At 48.1% G+C, this 22,993-nt stretch overlaps 1 protein-coding gene across 1 annotated transcript; it reads right to left on the reverse strand.

The window, feature by feature from the left end:
* Positions 1-1,207: 1,207 nt before the first annotated feature.
* On the reverse strand, positions 1,208-21,832 carry LOC144111293 (piwi-like protein 1). Its single transcript, XM_077644539.1, has 6 exons — positions 21,528-21,832; positions 17,246-18,091; positions 16,734-16,874; positions 10,979-11,551; positions 9,787-10,170; positions 1,208-4,925 (listed from the first exon to the last, which is right to left on the reverse strand). Exons 1-6 carry the CDS (start codon positions 21,711-21,713, stop codon positions 4,473-4,475), a joined length of 2,583 nt encoding a protein of 860 aa, XP_077500665.1. The 5' UTR covers positions 21,714-21,832; the 3' UTR covers positions 1,208-4,472.
* Between the last annotated feature and the right edge of the window lie 1,161 nt (positions 21,833-22,993).

The raw sequence follows: 22,993 nt of genomic DNA on the forward strand, positions 1-22,993 counted from the left end.
CAGCACACACTCGCGCTGAGCATTGCACATCATATTATTCGTCAATACTATTGTCAACCTAATATTGCGGTAGTGACAGATGTGTGCGGCATGCATTGGCGTGGACAGTGTTGTAGCATTAACACGGCACATAGAGCATGCGCGTTGGCGTCGACATTGCTGCATAAACGCGGCATTTTATAAATGGCAAATTGGCACGATGGTGAAAAAGCTCAAGATGCGCATAACTGGTTCCATAGATCTGTGGACACCTCGATTGTGCTTTCAGGTAAGTGACGGTGGGGCCTACCTGCAAAGACCCATGCTTTTCCACAATGTTTCGTACTTAGCAATACTAAACCACCAAACTACCAGCAATTTGTTGTCTAAATTTGCAGGATTGTTTAAATTCAGCTATCGCGCACTTTTATTTCACAAAAATCCGTCTTCCACTGCTTCGTTTCCTGCCAGGCGGCACACCGTCGGAACCAAGCTGGCCGTAGGGTGCCTCAAGGCACCCAAACTGACGACTGGGGTATTCAGAATGATCGCACCTACTTTGCGGCAATGCGCCAAAATTCTTGAAAGCCAGTCGCAGTAGGTCTGCGACGACAGCGACGCGAAACCAATTCGCAAAACGGCTCATATACACTGTGAGGCATTGACAATCGCTCTATGTGAAGTTGGATTAGGTATGGAAAATGAAAATTTGTTTTTGAGGAAAGGAAATGACGCAGTAACTGTCTCGCCTATCATATGGGCACCCGAACCCCACCGTAAGGGAAGGGATAAAGGAGGAAGGGACAGAAGATAGAGGTGCCATAGCGAAGGTCTCCTGAATAATATCGACCACCTGGTGATCTTTAACGCATGGGAGTCTTTTGCGTTTCGCCTCCATCTAGAAAGAGATTTGACCTAGAATACCGACCCGGCATGAAAAATACGCAGGGCAGCTAACACAAGCGGTCATGCATCTTTCTTGGTGTTCCACATTTTGGTACGAACAAATGAAAACTTCAGTGTGGTTAAGTTTCATGCAGCTTCTGAGCACTTCACTTTCCTATCTCATTAAGCACCAGAGCTACAAGTATCATGCAATACCGTAACACTACACAACACGAAGCCAAGAACCCAGCCAATTAATGTTTGCATAGACAGCAGCCAGGAAGCCAGAGTACTTGTCCCATATCAATGCTACGTCAATGAAGCGTAAGTGTTCAAGCGGAAAACTTTGTATGAATTTTATTGAACACACTGCAAATTACATCCAAAAGAAACTGTTTGTCCAAATCACCAGAAGTGCACAAAAGTAAATTCAAGCTAAGCAACTGCTACATATGTATGATATCCCAAATAAGAAAATGGCACCATGCAAGAAGAACTTCACTGATATGAAGCCCAACTTCTTTTGATACCATTTAAACACCCTTCAATGCTTGACACATGAAAAAGTGGAAGCTACACACCTGACCTCCAAAGCTACACGCTGCACCCGATATAACACAAACTCGCTAACTGCCAAGCTTGTTGAAACATCGGAAAGAATATGAAAAATTACGCTATACATGCTTCAATGAAATAATGCACACCTTGTATAAATCACATAACTGCACTTTTGGCATATTTTAATTCCAGTTAACACCCTTCTTTCCAAATCAATTAGCATTTCTAAGTCCTTTATACTTTGACAATTTTGGTTCGCATACAATGCATACGAGCATGCGACTGAGGTTCATTGCTTAGCTTCTAATTTTAATACTTTATGCTCAGAAAAGGCCCCTAAGCCAAGAATTTTAAGATCCCTATGTTGCATAGCAGAGCTTCCATTGCCATCTGCCTGCTCCTCCTGACATACTTAGCCCTTTTGAAGCATGAGCGTTGAAACCCATCTCGTAAACTAAGACGTTAAGCTGAGAGATCGGGGAAATGTCATTACATTCGACATGTAGAAACCTGGAAGCATTCGGGGGCTTTCTTGAGCATACCATGCTGAAATTACGCGACTATCCTAGCCAGACCAGTACTACTGTTTTTCATAAAGTGTTTGCAGTCGCAATTCAAATCAAAATATCTAAAGACAACATAAATCTATGCCGGATAATAAGCATTCGGGGGCTTTCTTGAGCATACCATGCTGAAATTACGCGACTATCCTAGCCAGACCAGTACTACTGTTTTTCATAAAGTGTTTGCAGTCGCAATTCAAATCAAAATATCTAAAGACAACATAAATCTATGCCGGATAATAATCCCATGCCCAGATGCTACATGGAAAAAACTTCAATTTCAGATCCTTACACTGCTTGGTGTAGCACCATTCTTCCGTTTTGAAGACCTAGCTTCCCCTGCCCTCTGCCTATTTACTCTCACACAAGAAGTTAACCCCTCTTGAGCGCATGAGTGTTCCAAATAGTCCCTTCAACTATGAGACCCAGCAAAGCAGCAAGCAGAGGAATGGGGTTTGTCATCAACTTCTCATGTAGGAAGCTCGGAGGCTTAGGGGGCTTTATTTACCAAATGGTAACGGCACAACTTTTCCAACCAAATTCTCAGTGAAGTTTATGTGACAACATTTACAAAAAAATGTTCCAATACAAATTTAAAGCAAACCAACATGCAAAGACAACTGACCAAAAAAATTGCTTCCACAACTTTTGAAAGCAAACCAACTGACAGCATTTACAGACAAAAAGTTTCAACACGAATTCAAAGCAAACCAACATGTAAAAACAAACAAAAAAGTTGCTACGACAACTTTGGAAAGCAAACCAACTACTGACAAAAAAAGGCACACAATGAAGGAAAAAGAAAGGCAAGAAATTATAAAGTAAGGCATTGGTAGAAACAAAAGTGTTCCCAAATTTTTATTGGCATAAAAAATGTTTAACTAACTAAATGGAAAAAATGAAGCAATTATAATTTAGGAACAGTGCCTTACTCATTTCCAGAGAAAAAAAAAACAGAGGGCTTTCAGTCACCATAACACCTCACAGAGGTTCCAAGATGAATCTTGAAAAAAGTCGAATATTTTTAGAGAAAAGTACAGGAGTGAGATGCTGCACTGACTAACTGCCGCATCACAAGAACACATTTTTTAAAATTGTTACGAATAAATCAAGATGAAACATAATTGCACATCAATAAACACATGAGACGCTTAAAAATCATTTTCTGGCAGAGAAAACAAAAATAAAAAATCATCATGAGTGCTTCTCTAGCCCCACATATGAGAAAATCGTGTTAGCATCCACACAAAATGCGCAACACCAATTGTTTCAGTGAACCAATTGGAAGAACACCAATTGGTTCAATATATTCTTGGCTGCAACAGGTTAGACAACACTGCTCTACCTGTATTACATCCAGGCATTCCTAACTTGTTTATATTGTTTACTGCAACAACACGTATGTGTCATGCTAACTCATTACAATTCATTCAATATAATCATGCGAAGAAAATGAGTCACTGGCCACAAGGGGCCGAATCAAGATATATGCTTCACTGCCTAAATAAAGAAAACCAAGTCAACATACTTCACTGAAATACGATACAGAAAACATACCACGACTACACGTCTGATGACGACATGCCTACATGGCTAATGAAAAAAATTAAGATGTCTGCTTGCATTTTTCAATTATAATGAAAAATATGTACATCATAAATCAAATCATTCATTCACCCACTCTCCTGGTTAAAGTCTGAAAAAATTCGCTATAACAATCTGGCAAACACTTGTGACATTTGAAAAAATAGATAACTTTATAAGGAATACCATAAACTTATTGCACAGTTTCATAAATTCATAAACAGATTAATGCTCTCGAACAACCAGAAATTCTCCAATAACAATACAAAAATGCCTGCTCTGAAAACTTGATGGCTGTATTCATGGGCAGTACATGTTAGTTAGTTCAACAAAATCACGGAATAATGACACCCGCAATTCTTGAACCAGTATCCGTTAATTTTACAAAATCTGCCCATGGGCACAAACAAAAAGATATCAAGAAAGAAAACGCCAAAAAAGTCAAGCGTCAAGCATCCATCAAGAATCAAATTGCACAAGACATATCGAATTCATTGCTCTCCTAAGGTAAAGCGGAAAAAAATGTGCCATCTAGTACAGATAAAGTTTGAATCAATGACTTACTGCCACGCAGCAGCTCCTGCAGCGAAGGCCTCAGGCATGAACCTTTCCACAAACAATCATCAGACACGCCCTTCACATCGCCAGTGTTCTCACCTGAAAAAGCAAACCTTACTACAGAGCCATGGTAAGGCTTAACCCATCCCTGCTTCTATTAGACGCCGGCGCTTCGTTCATGAACTGCCATGGGAACATGCGGTGGTCGATCACACACACCTGCTTAGCCTCTTTCCGTGCTCCTTAGATGCTGTGTGCAGGTGTGCAGGAGGAGGCAGAGGGCGCAAACCTCCCTTCCCACCTTCCTCACACCAGCGAACGTCGGCAAACCCCGAACGCCAGAGTTTAAAGGTAAAAGAGGGTTGAGGAGAGGCACGGGTTGTGCTCCGTGTGCAGTGACTGGCCGGCAAGGAAGGCCAGCTTGTGGGCGTACTGGCACGGGGCCGGCACGCGGACGGTGCCCGGCCAGTTGAAGTAGAGGTGGGTCAGTTTGTAGGCCAGGCGCTGCATGTGGTCTGGCTTCAGGCCCGTCGTGTCGTAGATGACGTTGTAGAGGGTCGGGGCCACGGTGCCCTGGCGCACGCTCTGCGACACCAGGAAGAAGTCGTACCGCTCGGGGCGCGTCACATCGCTGTCCACCACGGTGCCCGGCGGCGGGTTGGTCATGTGCTCACGGTTCGACAGGAAGAAGCGCGTGGAGATGTGCTTGGTGACCACCACGAAGGCCAGCTTGTGCTGCACGCCCGGGAAGAGCGCTTGCAGCGAGGCCACTATCTGATTGATCTCCCACTCCTTAACCTGCGCCGCGAACACACGAGACATGCTTCAGTCGCGCCCGCTGCCGCCACCAGCATCACCTGCCAGTGCACTTCTGCTGACAGCAGAGGCCATTGGAAGTTACCGAAAAGTCATTGGATGATTGGTGGCTCAAAAGCAGGGAGGTGACATAAGGTTAAAAGTACAGGACTGAAAATGGAGAATTGTAAAACCAATTTATAACAGTTAAATAAAAAAAACCTATGAGATCACTGCGACCCTCGCACTGGAGGAATGCGAAAGCATTGACGCCTCCTTGCCCCTCTTTGCCTAAATAAAGTGCCATTATTGCCCATTTTGAGTTAAAAAAGTTGGCGCCACGCTTCGTTTTTAAATTTGGCGCCACTGTTCGCTCCGTATGCACTTCCGGCTTTTCACATTTGGCACCAAGCTTCAGCTCCACCCATTTCCTGTGTTTTAAATTTGTGCGCCATTTGTGTTTGGCCCCGCCCACTTTTGGGACATTTTTGGCTCTGATTAATTACTACCCAACTAGCACCTCATGATTCCTCCTGCGAGATTTTTTGATGCTGAATCTAATGCAAACATTGTTTTCCTTATAACTCAATTCGTTCGAACGTTATCATGATGACAAGCTCCTAATGACACGAAACCGCATAAAATGCCATGCAATGCTTACGTATTAATAAAATAAAGCCGATCCGGGGCCAACTGTGCACGCGCTACCTAGGGCTCCAGGTAGTGGCGTATGGTAACGGGACTGCACCAGGAGCTTTCACCCAAGCCCCAGTGGCAGCCGTGTTGGTGTACATTGATGGAACGTGGTGGAAGCATGTGCGCAAGTCTAACCTGATTATCGCCACTTGCTCGGGCTTCCAACATCCAATTTACATGTTGCACATCATCATACAGCCCCCGTCATCTCATGTGAAAACCACCAAAAAAACATTATGCCAAACCTTTCGATTACCGCACTGCATTGCCACGAGCCTGGTCCCGAGCAAGGCGTGCATGCCTGTCACATACTTTCTAGCCATGATGACATCCTCATGGAAAATCGACCGCCCACGCAGGTGCCATCTGCAAAGTTTCCAATATCCGCACATTTTGTCATGTTATTCTGAACTCCCGTGAATCAAATCAGTGCGTACGTACATGGCAGATGCTCAGAGCTCCAGCCTCTTGATTCCTAATCCTATTCTACTAGTCCGAAATTCAGCCTGCCTGGCTACAAAAAGTTACCGTTCTTGGAAGAAAATTTAAGTTTACTGTGGAATAAAAGCTTTCTGTAATCACTACAACGCCTCGGCAAAAAGTTAAGCGTGGTCCACTACTGCAGTTTCCTGCCGGATCACACTTCCAACTCGGAGGCCGCATCATCTCAAGCAGATACGAAATGTAAAAATACCCGCGTAGTCTGCAATGTAAATGCAAGTCAAAGAACAGCTTGTAAATATTAATTAGCCACCGGTGGTCTAAATTATCCCCATGCCATTTACTACACTATATCTCGCGCAGCTTTCATGCAGCTTTGATATGCTCAGTGCCAAAAGTTTTTAGGCAATTGAGTATATATGCCGTTCGGTCGAAAAGCCGTCGTCGCATTCAGCCCATCGTGTCGGAAATAATGGGGGCTGCGTAAAACAAATCTTACCATGCCAAGCGTTTTCCGCAGAACGTTCCGGATTGTCTCTTATGATTCAGCGTTTCACGCAGCATAATGTTAGCCTAGCTCGTGGCAGGAATTCCAACCGGCGTTTTATAATCCGGGCTGCGTAAAAAATCCTCTCATGCTAATTTGCGGTTCTAGTGATAGACGATTCATTGGTGTGGGTTAGGCGATGAAGAGTTAATGAATTGACTCCTTAGAATGGAAAGCCTAACTCCCTCCGCTATCGTGTTACACCGTTAAAGCGAAGCTTTAGTGTCCTCTCCAATTCATTTAATGTGATAGCATTAAGTGGACCATGAAGGCGAAAAACTCGCCAGCAGTGTCTACGTGAAGCATCCACCTTAAAGGGACTTCCCTCTCTCCACCCTCCACCTGTCAACTGTCCTCCTGCAGGGGAGAGGAGCAAGACGTGGGTCGATGGATGAGGAGCAGACCCCCGCTCAGAATATATAGCCTCCCAAAGAACGATGCGTGCGAAATTGAAGCTTCCTGGATCCATTCCTTCTCGCACAGCTCAGGAAGAACAACATGGTTCTCAAAGGCCCACCGGTGGCTCTGTTCGAAACGACCACCTTCCTGTGCAGAGGTATTCCTTACAAAAATTTCCTTTAGATAGTCAATAGACTGCCATAGACTAATGTCTATAATGTCTATAGGCTGTTTATGGACAAATGCTATAGCCTGTTCATAGACTTCTGTCTATAATGTCTGTAGACTCTTTGTGGACAAATGCTACAGAAACGTCTGTAGGCAATAATAATCCTATAGACAGTCTATACACATTATATATGTTTATGGCCATACAATTTTAGTTGACTTTTTTCTGTAGACTGTCTATAGACTATGAATAGACAAAAATATACATCTTTAGGAAACAGTAGTCTCTATAACAAGTTTATAGACTATCTATAGACCATTTTTGTAAGGGATATCGCATAACCACTCCCGCACTGCGCCGGTAGTGGTATGAGGACTTGCCGCAATCTCAGATTTTGCATAGAAAACAACTGGAGTAGACTGGGTAGTGGAAGACAATGGACTCAGAATTGGAATAGAAATATAATTACAATAAAATGAAAACTGAAATAGACTGGTGAGGCAAAGAAGAATGCCGTTATATTTCCTCTGCATCAATCCAACTGATCGCTCTAAAATGTTTTTTCTTCCCAGCTACGAAACACGCTACAGCAAACATTTATCAATAACGTGCAGTTTGACAGGGCCAAAATGACGAAGTCTGTCTCGCCAGGACGTTTTACCAACCCGCGAAATGCTTGCCGAGATGCAATGAATCCTCGCGCCCATGTATTTATTACCAGTGGTGACGAACGCCACAAAACAGGTCAATCATGTTATTATCTAGAAAGATTGTTAGACAAATTCTTTCTGCGACCTTCAATGGCTGGCCCAGGCGGGAGAGAAGATGAAGGGATGCCTGCGCCGTCCAAGCCACCTAGTTTTCGAGGCCATACGGTGCCATATGCCAGGCCATAGTCACGCCTTCGAAATTTTATTTTCTAAGAGCCGCAAAGAGAAGGTGGGTGTGCTTCTCGACCAGTAAATGTTGGAAACACTTAATAACTGACATACCCTGCCAAGAACTCCTGCTGACAGTAATAGACTCTCGATGTATTTTTCCTGAAAGTCGAGAGAAACTATTGAAATGTTTTGAGGGGATGGCATTAGCATCGGCCAGCTATGTATCTCTCATTGAGAATATCCGAATAACCACAATAGTTATGTAGCAAGCGATTACAATTTAGCTAAGCAGCTTCCCTGTAAACCTGATTCGCTTGTATTTGAATGTTTATGGTTCATGGATTATATGGGTTTAACGTAACAAAGCGAGTTAGGCTATGAGGGACGCCGTACTGAAGGGCTCTGGAAATCTCAGATGTTTGCCACCACTACAGTCACAGCGCAAAATGCCTGCACTACGAACCTCCATTACACTCCACATGCGCCTACATTATTTGACTTTATTTACAAGATACTGCAGATCTCAAATGGTCCAGGAAGGATGGGCAAAATTAAGAAAGAATCAGCATTTGTAAAGCCAATAAATAACAATACAGTTCAATGGTCACAGTACACATTTTGGAGAGAGTATTTAAGGTCCGCTTTAACGATATGATGCGGCAGCATAAAAGGTTGATTCCCATATATGCAGAAATTCGTTCTCTACATTCATAGATCCATGGGACTCCTCATACCTCTCCTGGCGCGGTGGTGCAGCGGTTAAGCAATGAGAAACATGCCTGTGCCCTTCTGCGCCCCAGGTTTCTCTTTTTGAGCGACCAATCATTAACTGCCATCTGCGATGGTGGGCAGCTTGCTACCTATCCGCTAGGCAGGTTGCGACGCCGCCGCAAGGCCACGTGACCTAGATGGCCCACCTGCCTCCTGGGTTGCTCTGTGGGCACCACCTGCCATAGTCATGCTCGTGACTTTACTTACGTTTGTCAAGGACGCGTCCGTATGCAATGAAGGTCAAATTACCACGTGACTTCGCTACTTACAGCAAAAGTGGTTGCACAGCGCCTGAATAGGTAGATACCCATACTTTTGACTCGTTATATATGTGCTAGTATAGCGGCATCATTTGTATAAATTCTAGGGGACACCAGCTTGATGGAGAATGTTCAAAGTGGTGCAAAATGACGCCTTGTTCTGAAGGATAAAACTGCTAATTGAGATGAAGCCCAAAACATGTGCGAGATTCGCACCGATGACCTTCCCATCCTAAACCGTACATTCCAAGGATGTTCAGGCGGCCACTGCGGCCGAACCGCCTGTCGGAGGGGGTTCCGGTTGGGGTCACACGATTCGTCCTGTTGTGTTGCACACGTTTAACACATTAATTATCTGACATAACGAAGAAATATACCGGATATAGCGAAGCTGGCTGTAAATTGCAAAAGTAGTGCAAAATCCATGAGGTAGATGGCGCTGCTTGTGTCTTAGAAGGGATGTTTCCGGAAAGGAAAGGAAACATCCGCAAACATTCATATTTACTCTTGTTCACGTTTGCTGAGCACACCGATGTAATACGGAGCTCCCGTAGCTAACACTCTGAAGTCGTACACTGGGGCAGCGTTGGCGGAGAAATTTTTCGCTCACAAGGCCAATGCCTGGTGTTCTGGGTAACAACGCCTCTGACGCTGTCGCGTTAAAACTGCAGGTAAACAGAGTACCATCAGAAATGCTCACCTGGGGGATCTGTCCGTCGGACACCCCGTCGCGGAAGAAGATGATGCGGTCGGGTGAAGCGCCGTCATTGCACTGCGAGTACTTGCGCAGCGCGTCAAGCAGCAGCGAGGCAAGCGAGTGGCCCAGCCCCTCGTGGGTGTCGTGGAAGGAGACGCGCGAGTACCACCGTGTCAGGCTCTTGTTTATGCTGGCCACGAAGGCGCCCGCCGAGCGATGGGGTGAGCTCGAGTCGCGGTAGGTGTCGTATCCGATCACCATGGTGCTGACCAGAGGGATCTCCAGGCACCAGGCCTCACCGCCCAGCTTGCAGTTCAGCTGCACCGCCACCTTGGTGGCCACCGAGCGGATGTTCTTGCGGTTGCCGACGGTGCGCGCGAGGATCACCTGGAAAGTGTAGCAAAAACAATGAGGGCCTTCGTCACCATTATGCACTGTACTGCATTAGCCATGGCTTTGCTTTCTTCAGTCTACTTGCCCCATCTGTACCAGTCTACTTGCCTCATCTTACCCTACAGCTCCTTGCTACGTTAACACTTACATACACATCGACCGACTTTCACACCTAGACAGCCCTCACATCGCTCTTGGCGTAAGTGTTTACAGTGCAGGGAAAAGAGGAAACAGCTAATCTTGACAGTAATATAGATTACAGCACGACCAACTAGACAGTCATGCTCCTGGCCAGAGAATTGCTCGGTGCTCAGCATGTCAAATGAAGGGATTAATCTCTTTGCGCACAGCGTTCTCGCCAGTTATGACTAATTGGAGCCTCCATTTATACAAATGAAACCAACCGAAGAACAATTGAAATTAGGTAATTCTAAACTATTTGAGTACTGAAAAGCACACCACACCACAGCACAGCACACTATCTCCGTATTTTGCACACAAATGGCAAACGGAGCACTCATTTCAACTGATTCTAATTGTGTTTCAAAGAAGCTGGGCTCGGCGCTCCATAATAATGATAATAATAATGCTTGTTGGCATCAAATACAATGTACAGGATGCCGGAGGTCGGCAGAAAAAGCTGTCATGAAGACCACTTGACGAAGCCGCAGGCCCCCTGTACAATGGTAATCTTACAGCATCACAAAAACAGACTCATGATAAGTCTTGAAAACTCAATCCAGAGTTTTTACTGGATTTCGCTACCCGCTTCGGGCGACAAAGAACAATAGCGTCGGCCAACCTGCGTGTGGAGGCCGAGGTCGACGCAGGCCTCCTTCTTGATGATGTCATAGCGGTCCTTGCGGTTGTTGGGAAGCACTATCAAAGCCAGCTCAATATTGCCTCCTCTGGCAAGCTGGCGCAGGGCTTCCACGAAGCCGCTCGGCCGGTCGTCATCCAGCAGCACCAGACGCGGTTGCCCGATCTTGACGCCCATGGGCGGGCACACGGACATCAGGGTGCGCGTGAACTCCGTCACATTGGCCTCCTCGCGTCGGTGGCAGAGGACGATCCACGACTCGACGGCGACGGCCACATGCAGCGGCCGGTCGCGCGTCTCGCGCGAGAAGTCTGCCGTGGTTGCGCTGTACCGGTACGTGTTGCTGCCCTGCATCACCTTCTCGGGTGGCAGCACGCGGGCATCGATTCTGACGAGCGAGTCGTCGAACCTTAGACCCCAGCTGTCCATATCGTTGCGGATAGCCTCGTTGTTGTTGATGCGATCCATGAACTCGAGCAGGTTCCGCACCCGTTTAGAAGGCTCCACGCGGGTGTGCTGAGCCAGGTCCCGCATCACGGACACATTGGCTCGCATCTGCGAGGGAATTAAGGGCCCGTTAGACGGCAACTGTGGTTTGTGGTCTATGGCCGTCCCAAAGCAACTCAGGTTATGGAGGGACGCCATAGTGGAGGGTCTTCGGATAATTTCAACCACCTGGACTTCTTTAACCTGCACTGACAATGCACGGTACGCGGGCCTCCACAAATTCGCCTCCATCGAAATGCGACCGCTGCGGCAGGGATCGAGCCCATGTCGTTCAGGTCAGCAGGCGTGCACCATAACCACTCAGCCACGGTGGTGGCGGACAGCGGCACTTATCTGGATAGCTCCAATGGTTCAGAGTCCGCCAAAAATTTTCAGTCGGGTCCTAGAAGGCCCGTATACCCATTATATGCTAAACTAGTTTTAAAAATAGCACAAACTAGACATTGTAGGAGCACATGTGCCCTTAGCGATCACGACACAGCGCGGAGTCCGCAATCTTCAAGTTCCGACAAAGTGCATACATTCATGTGGGCATGGCTTAAACTGGGCACGCTTTATGGTTCTACAAGGAATGGTAAAAGATGCTGACGCCTTCCCGTCCCCAAGCCCGTTGCTCCAATAACGTTTGTAGCGCCTTCAAATCAATTCGAACAAAAACCTTATGAAGAAGATGCACAAACCCCCATTTCTGCTTTCCAACCTTTCAATTTTAAATTCAGGTTTTTAGTACATACTAAGTCCTAAGCATTTTGCAGTACCAGTTTTGTAATGCAGTTAAAACCTTGTTAATCCAGCTAAGGGCGTACTCGCATGAGCAATACTTGCGCTTAGGAAGTTGCAGCACGAAATCCCCCACCTCCGCTTCCATTCAGCCTCATATCTTGTTGCCTGCTTAAGGCGTAGCGGCTTATCGCGAACGTTTCGGTTACCGTGTACTAATCACGAAAAATGCTGAAGGAATATCTCGTAGCACACCCACGAGTATGCCGCGCATCCAATGGAAGCAAACTTCACGGGTAATACGTCGATACGGATACAACGTAGCACGCTTGAAGCAGCTGACACGCTCGGAGAGCGAGCACTTGTGTGACCTAACAAAGCACCTCTCCTTCGCCCGCGGGGTGGGAGGAAAGGGAGCGAAGCTCGGAATGCTTACCACCGCCGAAGATAACGCCTCCGAAGTGCTCGTAAAAGTTCACACCGGAAATGTACTCTAGAAACTGTCGCCTTTTGCATGCTTAGAGACAGACAGTCCATTTGAGGCGGCGTTCCAGCAACGGGGGCGGTGCCACGCGGCCTCTTACTGAAGCGGCGAGCTGGTGATCGCTCTGCGCAGCGCGTGCAATCGCAGTGGTTTGGAGCCAAAGATACGCGTCAAAAAAGCATACTGTGTTATTCTACGATCTGCAGACATTCCAAATAGCAAACATGTTGTTTCTGCGAACACGTAAAGAGTTCAAAAAGCAGTGATTAAGTTCATTCTCCAGGTTGGAAACGAGTTTCAGCCCAATGACCCATCTGTTAATCAGCGACATACTCTGTTGACGGCACGTCACCGTGTGATCAATGCATTCCTATCCGGAGTTTTGTTCATGCTACCAGCGTAGCCTATTAAAGCTGCATGAAAGCAGTGCAGAGCTTAAACACTTAGCTGATATGGAGTATATTGGTTATATTCTAAGGCAGACGTTTGCAGCAAACAGATATTTCATCAAGCTTCAGTCCATTCTGGTCTAGAATAAACACGGCTTTCTTGCCACGACGTGATTGCTAAAGAGTGATATGAGTGGCCAGAACTTCACAATTGTACCTTCATTCTTCAAATATAATGCGTAAAGTGGATGAATAATTGCAAACGCTTCTTGTCAACTGTCGTCTGCTCACTCGATCACAGCGTTTTCCCCCGCTTGTCAAAAACACATTTTGAGCTCTAATTTCGACTGTATTATAAAGCGCGAATGGCCCCTGGCTGCCGCTTCAAGCAACAGCTACATTGCCTCTTCTATTACCGCATATGTGACCAACGTACGCTGCAGATGGACTATAATCGGATACAATTAAATCTGCAGCAAAGCTCCGCCCACATTCAGGACCACCGAAAAGAATTCCTCCATGAGAAAATGTCGACCACTGGTAAAAATTTTGTTTACGCAAACAAGCAGTCAATCATGCGTCGAAATTGTAGGCTCAAGGATTTTGACGTTTCTGGCTTGTTTGATGCAGTCCAACATTAAAAAGTTGATTTTGATCACCGCTGTAATTGGTAAGTGTTGTACGCTGTGGACCATGGCCAGTGTTACTAACTGCTGATTTTTTTTTTAGTTGTGCACTTATAAGCTCAGCACGCAATAAATACACATACCGCATTTACGCGAGTAAGGGCCGCACTCGTGTAGGCGTGAAATATAGCGTCAGACTGCCTGTGTCATTAAAGTAGTTCATTTGCGCTTTTGGGTGAGTGCCAAAAGAAGAAGAAAGTGAACGCGCAAAAAATTACACTTTAAAGTGTTCGTCGCACTTCACCATGCTGAGTTCGCACGTTTCAACGCCGACGGGGTTTTTGCGCGTGGCACTGGCTAGCGAGATAAAAATTTATTTTCAGCCTGTTATGCAGCCAAACTCAAGCTTAGGATCTTATTAATAACCAAGAATCATTTACTGCTGCTTACCTAGACTCTAAAAATCACATCAAAGGTGCTACAACGTCAAGAAGCCGCTTAGCTTCTATAGAGACGCAGGCTATGGCATCGGCGCCATCACCGCCTCGTCCGCTATGTCGCACTGCCGCCGCGCCACCTATAGGAGCTGGAATGACCGAATAGCGTTGTCCGATAAAGACACTGTTGCCTCTGTCAAAACGCCATCGAGGAAACTTAAGACGGGCTTCGCCTGATCAACCAAAACGGCCGAGGCCTAGCAGAGAAATCATGCAGCATCTAGTGGGGAAATTTATAGCCGATTGAAATGCCCTGGCAGCTGCGCTAGTATAGCCTCGAGGCATATAATAGAATAACGAAGTTATGTGGTCATGTGCGAATAAAAATGACAGAATTTTGGCCTAAATTCTATAAATGTGGGAAAGCAGAACTGCATAAATCCTAGCTACTCAAATGCAAGCGCATGAAAAGACACGGCACGGCATGAGCTGTTGCTCACGTGACTCCGACCCTGATGGCTGTCGCGCGCTGTGAGCGGGGACGGCGGAGCGCACTGGCGACGCGTTGTAGGTGAGGGTATTAGCTAAGCGGTGGCGCTAGGTTTGTAAACGACGGCGGCACCGTCGGCAGTGATGGCACAAAGCCACAAACAGCGCATGATCTTGTCCCAGGATAACCCATCATAATAGTGTTTTCGAACTAAAACAGTAAAGTATGGTACTTGGGGTTTAACGTCCCACAGCAACACAAGCCATGAGGGAGGCCGGTATAGAGGGCCCGAAGTAATTTACATCACCTGGGGTTCTAACAGTGCCCGCGTGTTCCGCCCTTGATGCAATTACCCTATTATTGATGCAGTACAAGGGCAATATGATAGTAATGTGACGTAACCTTAAAAACACGTCAGGTGTCACCACGCAGCCGTCACGCCCGCGTTTCGGGCTGGAATCGATCGGCGTGGACCGAAGTGATGAACCTGCCCATTCCGTGGACACCTTCGGAATACAGCCTCAAGTGTCCACACCACGAAGTAAAATATCAATTGTAAATTGAGGGAGTTTAAGCTCCGCATTAATGTCGACCACTTGGGATTCTTTAACGCCCGCTCACATCGCACAGTACCTGGGCACCTTCGGCGTTCCGCCCCCATCGAAGCGCGCAGCCATGAGCCCAGGTCTTAAGGCTCAGTAGCCGAGCGCTCTTACCATAGGGCCACCGCGGAGGGTGGTGTAGCATAGCATTCACAGCAGACGTACTCTACTCTAAACAGGACGACTAGTACTTCAGCACAGCAGACCGGCGCATTCGATAGACGACGTCGCGAATGACGCAGTGGCAGATGGTAATAATGCACTGCGACAGCCATGTTCCCGTTGTCGTGAGCGCTCTCCTGCCTCTTATCCTGTAAGAAACAGGTGGCGCTTATTCTATATAAGCTGACTAAGCAGAGCTGGCAGCTTAACCACTTAATCAGCGAAAGCTGTCATTCCTTTCGTTTAGCTCTGCATTTGACTCTGGAATCTACTTTGTCAATCATAAACGGTAGCCTATAGTCAAATATAAGACAAGAAAAAAGCGGTTTTCCCCGTCCCAGGACCCCCTTGTGACCACTGGCGTTGGCTGGTGGTTCTCACGACCTTGTTTGCGTGACAATGCAAGGAGTCGCAGATGAAAAAGGGATAGTCTCCTCACTGCACTGTGGCGCTGCTCACTCCATTGTCGTGAGAATCGGCCGACGCCGTTGCCTGGTAGGAAGCCCTTTGACGGGGAGAAGCCGCTTCGTTCTTGAGGTGCATCCGACTGCAGCCGTGGTGATAAGAATAAGCGAAATCTGATCTAGCGATCTATCACCTCCCACCTTCTCTGCCATTCCTCTCGAACTTGCCCTCCCCCTCTGCACTTATGCGAAAAGCTGGATTTCCCTCTTTCCACTCTGCAACCTGTCAACTGTGGCAAGCAGGTAACAAGTGAATTGAATTAAATTAAGCTCCTAAGGCTGACGCTGTTGTAGATCACGCGATAGAATGCAGGGCTTTATGACCAAACTACATCTGTATCATCTGCCACTTAAACAGCTGACGCTGACAAAAAAAAAAGAGAGACAAACAGCCGTATACGTGTCGAACAGCCGTATAGACATTGTTGGTCTAGAGTTCCTAGCACTATGGCTGGCAGATTAGAAGTGCCATGAGGTTTGTCACATGACAAACTGACAAACGTTTCGGTATGCCGCGCATTAAAAGAGAACGCCGTTGCAACTGTTACGCTGTTCAACATAGCACACTTTCCGCTTTCCGCACCGCACCGTCACTGGACAGCCCTTTTGCGTCGTGCCGCTGCACCTCATACTCTCCCACCACACTGCGTTCTATTTGCAAGTATTCAGGTATTCACGCTCGCCGAGCGGCGCATCAATGGCCTCATCCCTCCCCGCCTCCTCCGTAACCCCCCCACCCCCCCGCCGGTTGTGCGCACGTCTACGGCCAAGTCGCGAACACAGGAGTTAGACCCATTATAAACAGCGGCCGCTGTAGAAAAGGTCAAACAGCACTACATTCAAACCGACTGCCCACCTCGTCAGTGAGTCCCGTCAGGACACATAGCTCCGGCACCAGGTAGATGTTCTGCGTGCGACCGGCGCGCAGGTCCTTTTCCTTGGGACGGACCACCAGCAGCGGCTGGTGCATGTCGCGGATGCGCCTCTCGTACTGGTCCTGCACATGGCATCGCCCAAAGGCGGACGGGGTCGGTCGTACCTGCAGCTATACTGCTAAGCATACGCACTCTCACATACACTGGGCTTTGCAACACATGGATAAATTTTTGAAGAAACAAAATGGGCTGTATGCCAGATAGCTAGTGGTTTGTCACAGAAAGACGGCATCGATGGAAGGAAAACGTGATTCAGTGAGACGCGGCTGAGCCAGATAGAGAAACAAACTTGGAAAAATTCGGGTACCACTTCAGAATGGACCCTCCTGGCATAATATATTGGAAGAAGTTTCTGATGTGATGGTGACGACACCACCAGTTAATTCACCACTTTGCACAGAACCTATAACATGCCACTAGTAACAACACGTACCCGGTAGTAGTCGGCGTACGTCTTGGACCCCTCCTTGGTTTCAAAGGTGCAGGCCGGGTTTTTGTTCCAGTCAATGTCATCCACCCTGTAGGTCTTGTTGTTGTAGGGCGTCATGACAATGCAGCCGGCCACCCGTTTCACGCACTCGTCTTTGTAGTTCGGGACATGCTGGATCTGACACATGAGGTCGAAGACGCTGTCGCGACGCAGCACCTTGTGCAGCGTGTCCGTCACCAACAGGACGCCCGCATCGTGCTGACCAATGGCCGTGACAAGCCCCTGCCACAGCTCGAGTGCGTGCTGCGGAATGCTCGCCACGGCTCGCTTGTCGAAGAAGTACCGGTTGATCTGCACAAAGTCCAGGCGCTCCAGGTTGCGGCGCATCTGCGTGTTGAAGAGGCGCAGCAGCTCCGGGTTGAACGGGGCCAGTTCCTGGACCCACTTGAAGCGGACGCAGATGATCATGCCGTCGGTGCGCCGCTGCGGGAACACCTCGGTGATGTCCTGGTTCAGCCGCTTGGGCGACTTCAAGTCAGACATGCCATCGAACACGAGGCACTTGTCGAACATGTCCATGTAGTCCACGAGCAGGGCACGCCGCATGCGACTAGACTCAACCGTCGGCGTGAACACCACGTGGTACTGGTGTATGCAGCACTGGGGCATGGAGATGAGCCGGAAGTAGTTGGCCACAACCTTGATGGGGCTGCCCGAAATGCCTTTCTTGTTGTTGATGTGCGCAGGCCGCGTCTCGATGACAGCGGACTTGTCGCGGCGACGCCGGGTCTCTAGGCGGTCGCCGTCGCCACTGACGCCAGGTGTGACGGCCGGTGCGAACTGTAACTGCTGCAAGCAGACATGAAGAGAGGGAAAGAGAGAGCTTTGCACACAACGCCGCAGCTCACTCTACGCATATACTTAAAATTTCACGAAGGCACTAAGTCTGCTTAAGAGCGCAATTACGAAAGCCTTTTCTGTCCTATGTTGTTTCCCTCCATTTTTCACCCGCCGCGTTGGCTGAGTGGTTAGGACGCGCGATTATTAAGGCAAAGTTCCCGGGTTCGATCCGACCTGGGCGGTCGCGTTTCGTTGAAAGTGTAACGCAAAAGGCGTTCGTGTGCTGTGAGATGTCGGTGCTCGTTGAAGATCCCCACGTGGTAGAAAGTATTCCGGAGATCACCACATGGCACCTCTTACTTGGTTTCTTCTATCACTCCCTCTACCACACTTCTCACCACATGGCACCTCTTACTTGGTTTCTTCTATCACTCTCTCTACCACACTTCCCTTACGACACCCATTCCTGTGTCCGCCGAGGTATGTGAGACAGTTACTTCATTTCCTTTACTCAAAAACAGCTTTCCCTCTATTTTTCACTGTTTTGTTATTCGTCGTGATTTTTGTTAACTTTTACTATTTCATTTTTGTAATTTCTAATTTTATTTTTATTTGTTTTTATTTTACCGTTTTTTGTTTTTGTTCTAATTTTATTTCATTGCATATACGTTATTTGCTTGTGAACTGTTGCTTAGCTTTTTTACATTTATTTACTACACAACTTATGATTGAGAGTGCGTGCTAAAAATTTCCGTCCACAACATGCGTCCACGGCACTCCTCTTGAGTTGATCAAAGAGATGATCTTGAATACTGCAACAACCCGTACAACCGTTACATCAGATACGCGCTGATGTAAAAACTCCTGCTCTTTTTGACTGTTGCAAATAGGTTTTGAGCAATATGGCTGCCAACCACATCGAACTAAGGCTCTAAAACACGAAAAGTTCTATCCGTGTGGGCATCGCATATTAAAAAGCTCAGAACCACTTTCTGGCGCTGCTGCACTTGGGCAGCCACCCTTCATGAAGAAGAGCCGCATTCCTGCACCCTGTGGTGCTACCACTGCGGAGGGGACCACGCCCTTTCAGTACAAGGTGCTTTGTGCGACAGCGAAGAGACCGAGTTTGTATACAGACGGCCTATTTTCATCGAATTCATCTTCGTTGAACGCTGGACCGTATCCTTGCAAGTGACACCTATTCTGACGTGCAAAAACCCACAAACTCATCCTAACCGCCTCCATAGCACTCCGGTCGGACCACACCTCCAAATGATCGCCTGCCCCATCCGCCCCTGGACACAGATCGAAAGGAGCACCGACACTCGTCCTGCCTCATACGGCAACTTGGGCCAGACTAGAACGATTTCCAGTGCAAATTACCTCAACGCAACCCCCTTCCCGATCACACCGGACACCTGCGCCACGGAACAAGCGGACAGCAGCTGAGGTATCAGCATCCAATCCGACATTCATTGATTGGAAAGCTCACCTTGTTCTACTGCGGGCTGCCCAAGTCAAACCTGCTCAGCCAGGTATTATCCTCAGCCAGGCACCATCCTGGCCCTCTCCCTGGCCTTGTACCACACAAGCTAACTTCATCCAACCACCCTTCATCAAGTACTTGCCTCGAACAGCAATGTGCCACCTTTAAGGAGTGTTTGGCATCATGCGAACAACAAATCGCCTGCATAACGGAAGGCATAACCAGCATGAAATCAATGTTCGCGGATATTCTCAAGGTCGTCAATCGTCAATTGTCTCGTCTCCCACATTTTCAGCAGACGATCTATAATTTTAGAGGAAACAGGCAAGACTAATATAGGGCGGCAATTGTTTATGTAATCAGGCCGGCCTCCTTTATGTATAACTATGACTTTAGCTATCTTCATGCTATCAGTGAATTAGATCTTCCTTACCCAGCAACAACTCACACGGCTCGCTTCTGCCTAAACAATTTACACGAAGCTTCTCTCTACCTCCCCAGTCAACATCAGATTGCATGACACCGGTCTCTTCCTACCTCTTACCTGCCTTCCTGGCGTTCACCGGAACCGACAGATTGCATGATTATCCGGCGCCTTCCTAGAGACCCCTGGTTACTTAATCATTTCAGCCTTTCCCCAATCGATCTCCCTCTTCACGTTATCAATACCCCCGTCTCATCAAACCTAGTCTTTGGCCCCTCCCCCATAGCATGACACCAAGGCTAGATGAAGACAGGCGGCTTGTAGACGCGACACATCACACAACTCCGTGCCGCAACCGGACGGTGGCCTACAATGATGCGGTGGTCTCATATTCACACGGACTGGGCGCTGCAACGTGCGTGATGTGTACAGCCCCACACGCTCTCGTCTCACACATACACCTCCAGCCCATAGGTCAATCTCCTAATGCTTCCACCCTGGAAACTATCCCAGCTGTGCACACCATCAGCTCCTTCACTCGGTTACCCCCGCATCAGTAAAACACAATATACACGGGAAACATGGATATGCTATCCGTTGCCTTCAAAAGCGCACAATCCCGGCGGACCTATACGGCTACCTCAGTGAGGCCCTGCGTACCCCCTGCACGGTCACAGGTAGGTAGATTTCTGGCCATGCTGGGACCGCAGGTAATGTGGTGATACTATGAACAGTATCGAAGTCTCCTCATTTTGCCCGCGAAAACTGACGGCAACGTCGACGCCTGCGCTCCACGGCACAATCTTAGCGTAGAAAAGCTCCGTTTCGCGTCGAAGCAGCTTCTCGTCATTAGATTAATGCGCTAAGACGTTTAATGTATACGGGCGAACTTCGGCAAGTTGTCTTCTGTGTCACCACTGTGAAATGCCAGATTGAGGGCCACCTGAGGGGTTATCTTCATTTCATTGTATCGAATTAAAGAATTTGACAGCGCATGCATATGCGTTTAGTTACAGAGCAACGCTTTTAAGTTCTCGAGTAGCACTACGACGCGAATCCCAGGTAACGGGCCTTTAACAGGTGTTGTTATAAAATTGAAATGCCTCCGATTGCATATTCTTCCGCTCTCTCCATTCTTTGCACATTCCGCGTTCACCCTCCCCTGTCTACGGTAGCAACTCTTCGGACGGTTTCCGTGGCAGCCATTTTTCAGTTGCGAATTACTACTAATACGACCCAAAACCCAAGGGTGCCGCCGCGGTGGCTCAGTGGTTTTGGAGCTCGGCTGCTGACCCGAAAGACGCGGGTTGGATCAAGTCCAGCGTTCTCGAATTTCCATGGAGGCGTAATTCTAGCGACCCGTGTACTGTCCGATGTCAGTGCACGTTAAAGAACCCGAGGTGGCCAAACTTTCCAGAGCCCTTCACTGCGCTCATAGCCTCAGTTGGTCTGGGACGTTAAACCCCATAGACCTAGGCCTAAAACATAGCCAACCGCTGTTCAAGAGCTGTCGCTGTAAACAAGAGATAACTCACCTGAGGCACCACAGCTGAAGGGGCCATCGCCGCCACCTGGTGGAGGTGTGCCCCGTCGCCGATGGCCATGCTGTCGATGGAGAACGACAGGCCCGCCACGCTGTCGACGGCGGGCATCGACGGCAAGGACACCGTCGCAGGCCTCAAAACACCAGGCGTCCTTGGCAAAGCCGCTGGTGGTGCCATGGCAGCAGGAAATTGAGGCACCGTAGGTGCCGCCTGTGCTCCGGGCAATACGACCACGGCCCGTGCCCTGCCGCGCGAACGGCCGCGAGCGCGACCGAGGGGCGGAGGTGCTTTACCGCCGCTGTTTTTGTCCATCTGGCTCTACAACGAGCCGCTGATCTACAGCGATGCCCACTCGTTGCGGTGGTGTTGAAGACAAGGCCCGTCAAGGGCGAGACGGCTTAGGTCTATGTGCTCGCCTCGTTGACTCGAATAGCGGCAATGGGGCGCAGCAGAAGCCCTGCGGCGACGAACAAAGACATGATCGTCACTCTTAAAATGCAAGCAGGACAAAAGGAGCGTATATGGGGAGGCAACTGCATGGCACCCGTACCCGAGCGCTGACGTTCAGAACACGCGTTTTTTTTTCCTTCAAGGAATATAACACAACCTGCACCTCAGCCGCTGAGGTGTCTCTGTGGTTATGACACTCGGCTAATGACGCGAATGACGCGGGTTCGATCCCAGCCACGGTGGTCGAATTTTCATGCAGGCGAAACTCTAGAGGCCCGTGTACTGTGCGATGTCATTGCACGTTAAAGAACCCCAGGTGTCGAAATTTACGGAGCCCTCCACTACAGCGTTCCTAATAGCCGGAGACGCTTTGGGCCATTAAACCCCATAAATCAAACCAAACCAAAGCAACTTGCACCTCAAAAGGCAAGATACTCCGTTCGATGCAATGAGACAGTAGACAGTGCAGACAACAGCAACGAAGCTTACTCACGTGGCATCGTGCTTCAAATGGTGAGATTCACGACTCAAGAGCGCTACCTGGGTGTCCTTCGCTATAAGGCCCGACCGAAATATTGCTTTCCGTGTGTGCCTTAGCTGATTTTGAATTGAAAATAATATTATTTAGGCACTACCTGCGACGTTGCGTTCCGGATAGTTTGGGTAGAGGTACAACGCAACCAAGGCATTGGCTGGGGCGTTTAATTCCTTCCCTAACGTGTATACCTCAACTGCTAAGTCACACACTAAGATCCAAAACGGCTTGGTACTACTGGAACGCTACGCATCAGGGATATGACAGTCGGCCGTCGCTCTATATATACTAATGATTCTTGTTCCACCAGCCATAACATATAGATATCCAGGCAATCACTGAAATGCACTGCGAGGCTGATCGTCTCGGTGGATATCCTTCCTGCCAATTAATTACGACGGGATGGAGCAGACTGCGCATTTACGCGTGTCTAGTTCGACGGCTCCTCCTCATTTCCACCAAGAGATGTGGC

This window comes from Amblyomma americanum, chromosome 11, assembly GCF_052857255.1.
Source record: "Amblyomma americanum isolate KBUSLIRL-KWMA chromosome 11, ASM5285725v1, whole genome shotgun sequence".
Taxonomy (NCBI): domain Eukaryota; kingdom Metazoa; phylum Arthropoda; class Arachnida; order Ixodida; family Ixodidae; genus Amblyomma; species Amblyomma americanum.

What these genes read in the sequence shown, in the direction of transcription:
- LOC144111293 (XM_077644539.1), bottom strand. Translation starts at nt 21,713, where the DNA reads ATGGCACCACCAGCGGCTTTGCCAAGGACGCCTGGTGTTTTGAGGCCT. An exon ending in CGTACGCCGACTACTACCGG is followed by an intron (nt 16,875 to 17,245) that starts GTACGTGTTGTT and finishes TGCCATGTGCAG; the next exon opens with GACCAGTACGAGAGGCGCAT. An exon ending in ACCTCGGCCTCCACACGCAG is followed by an intron (nt 10,171 to 10,978) that starts GTTGGCCGACGC and finishes TACACTTTCCAG; the next exon opens with GTGATCCTCGCGCGCACCGT.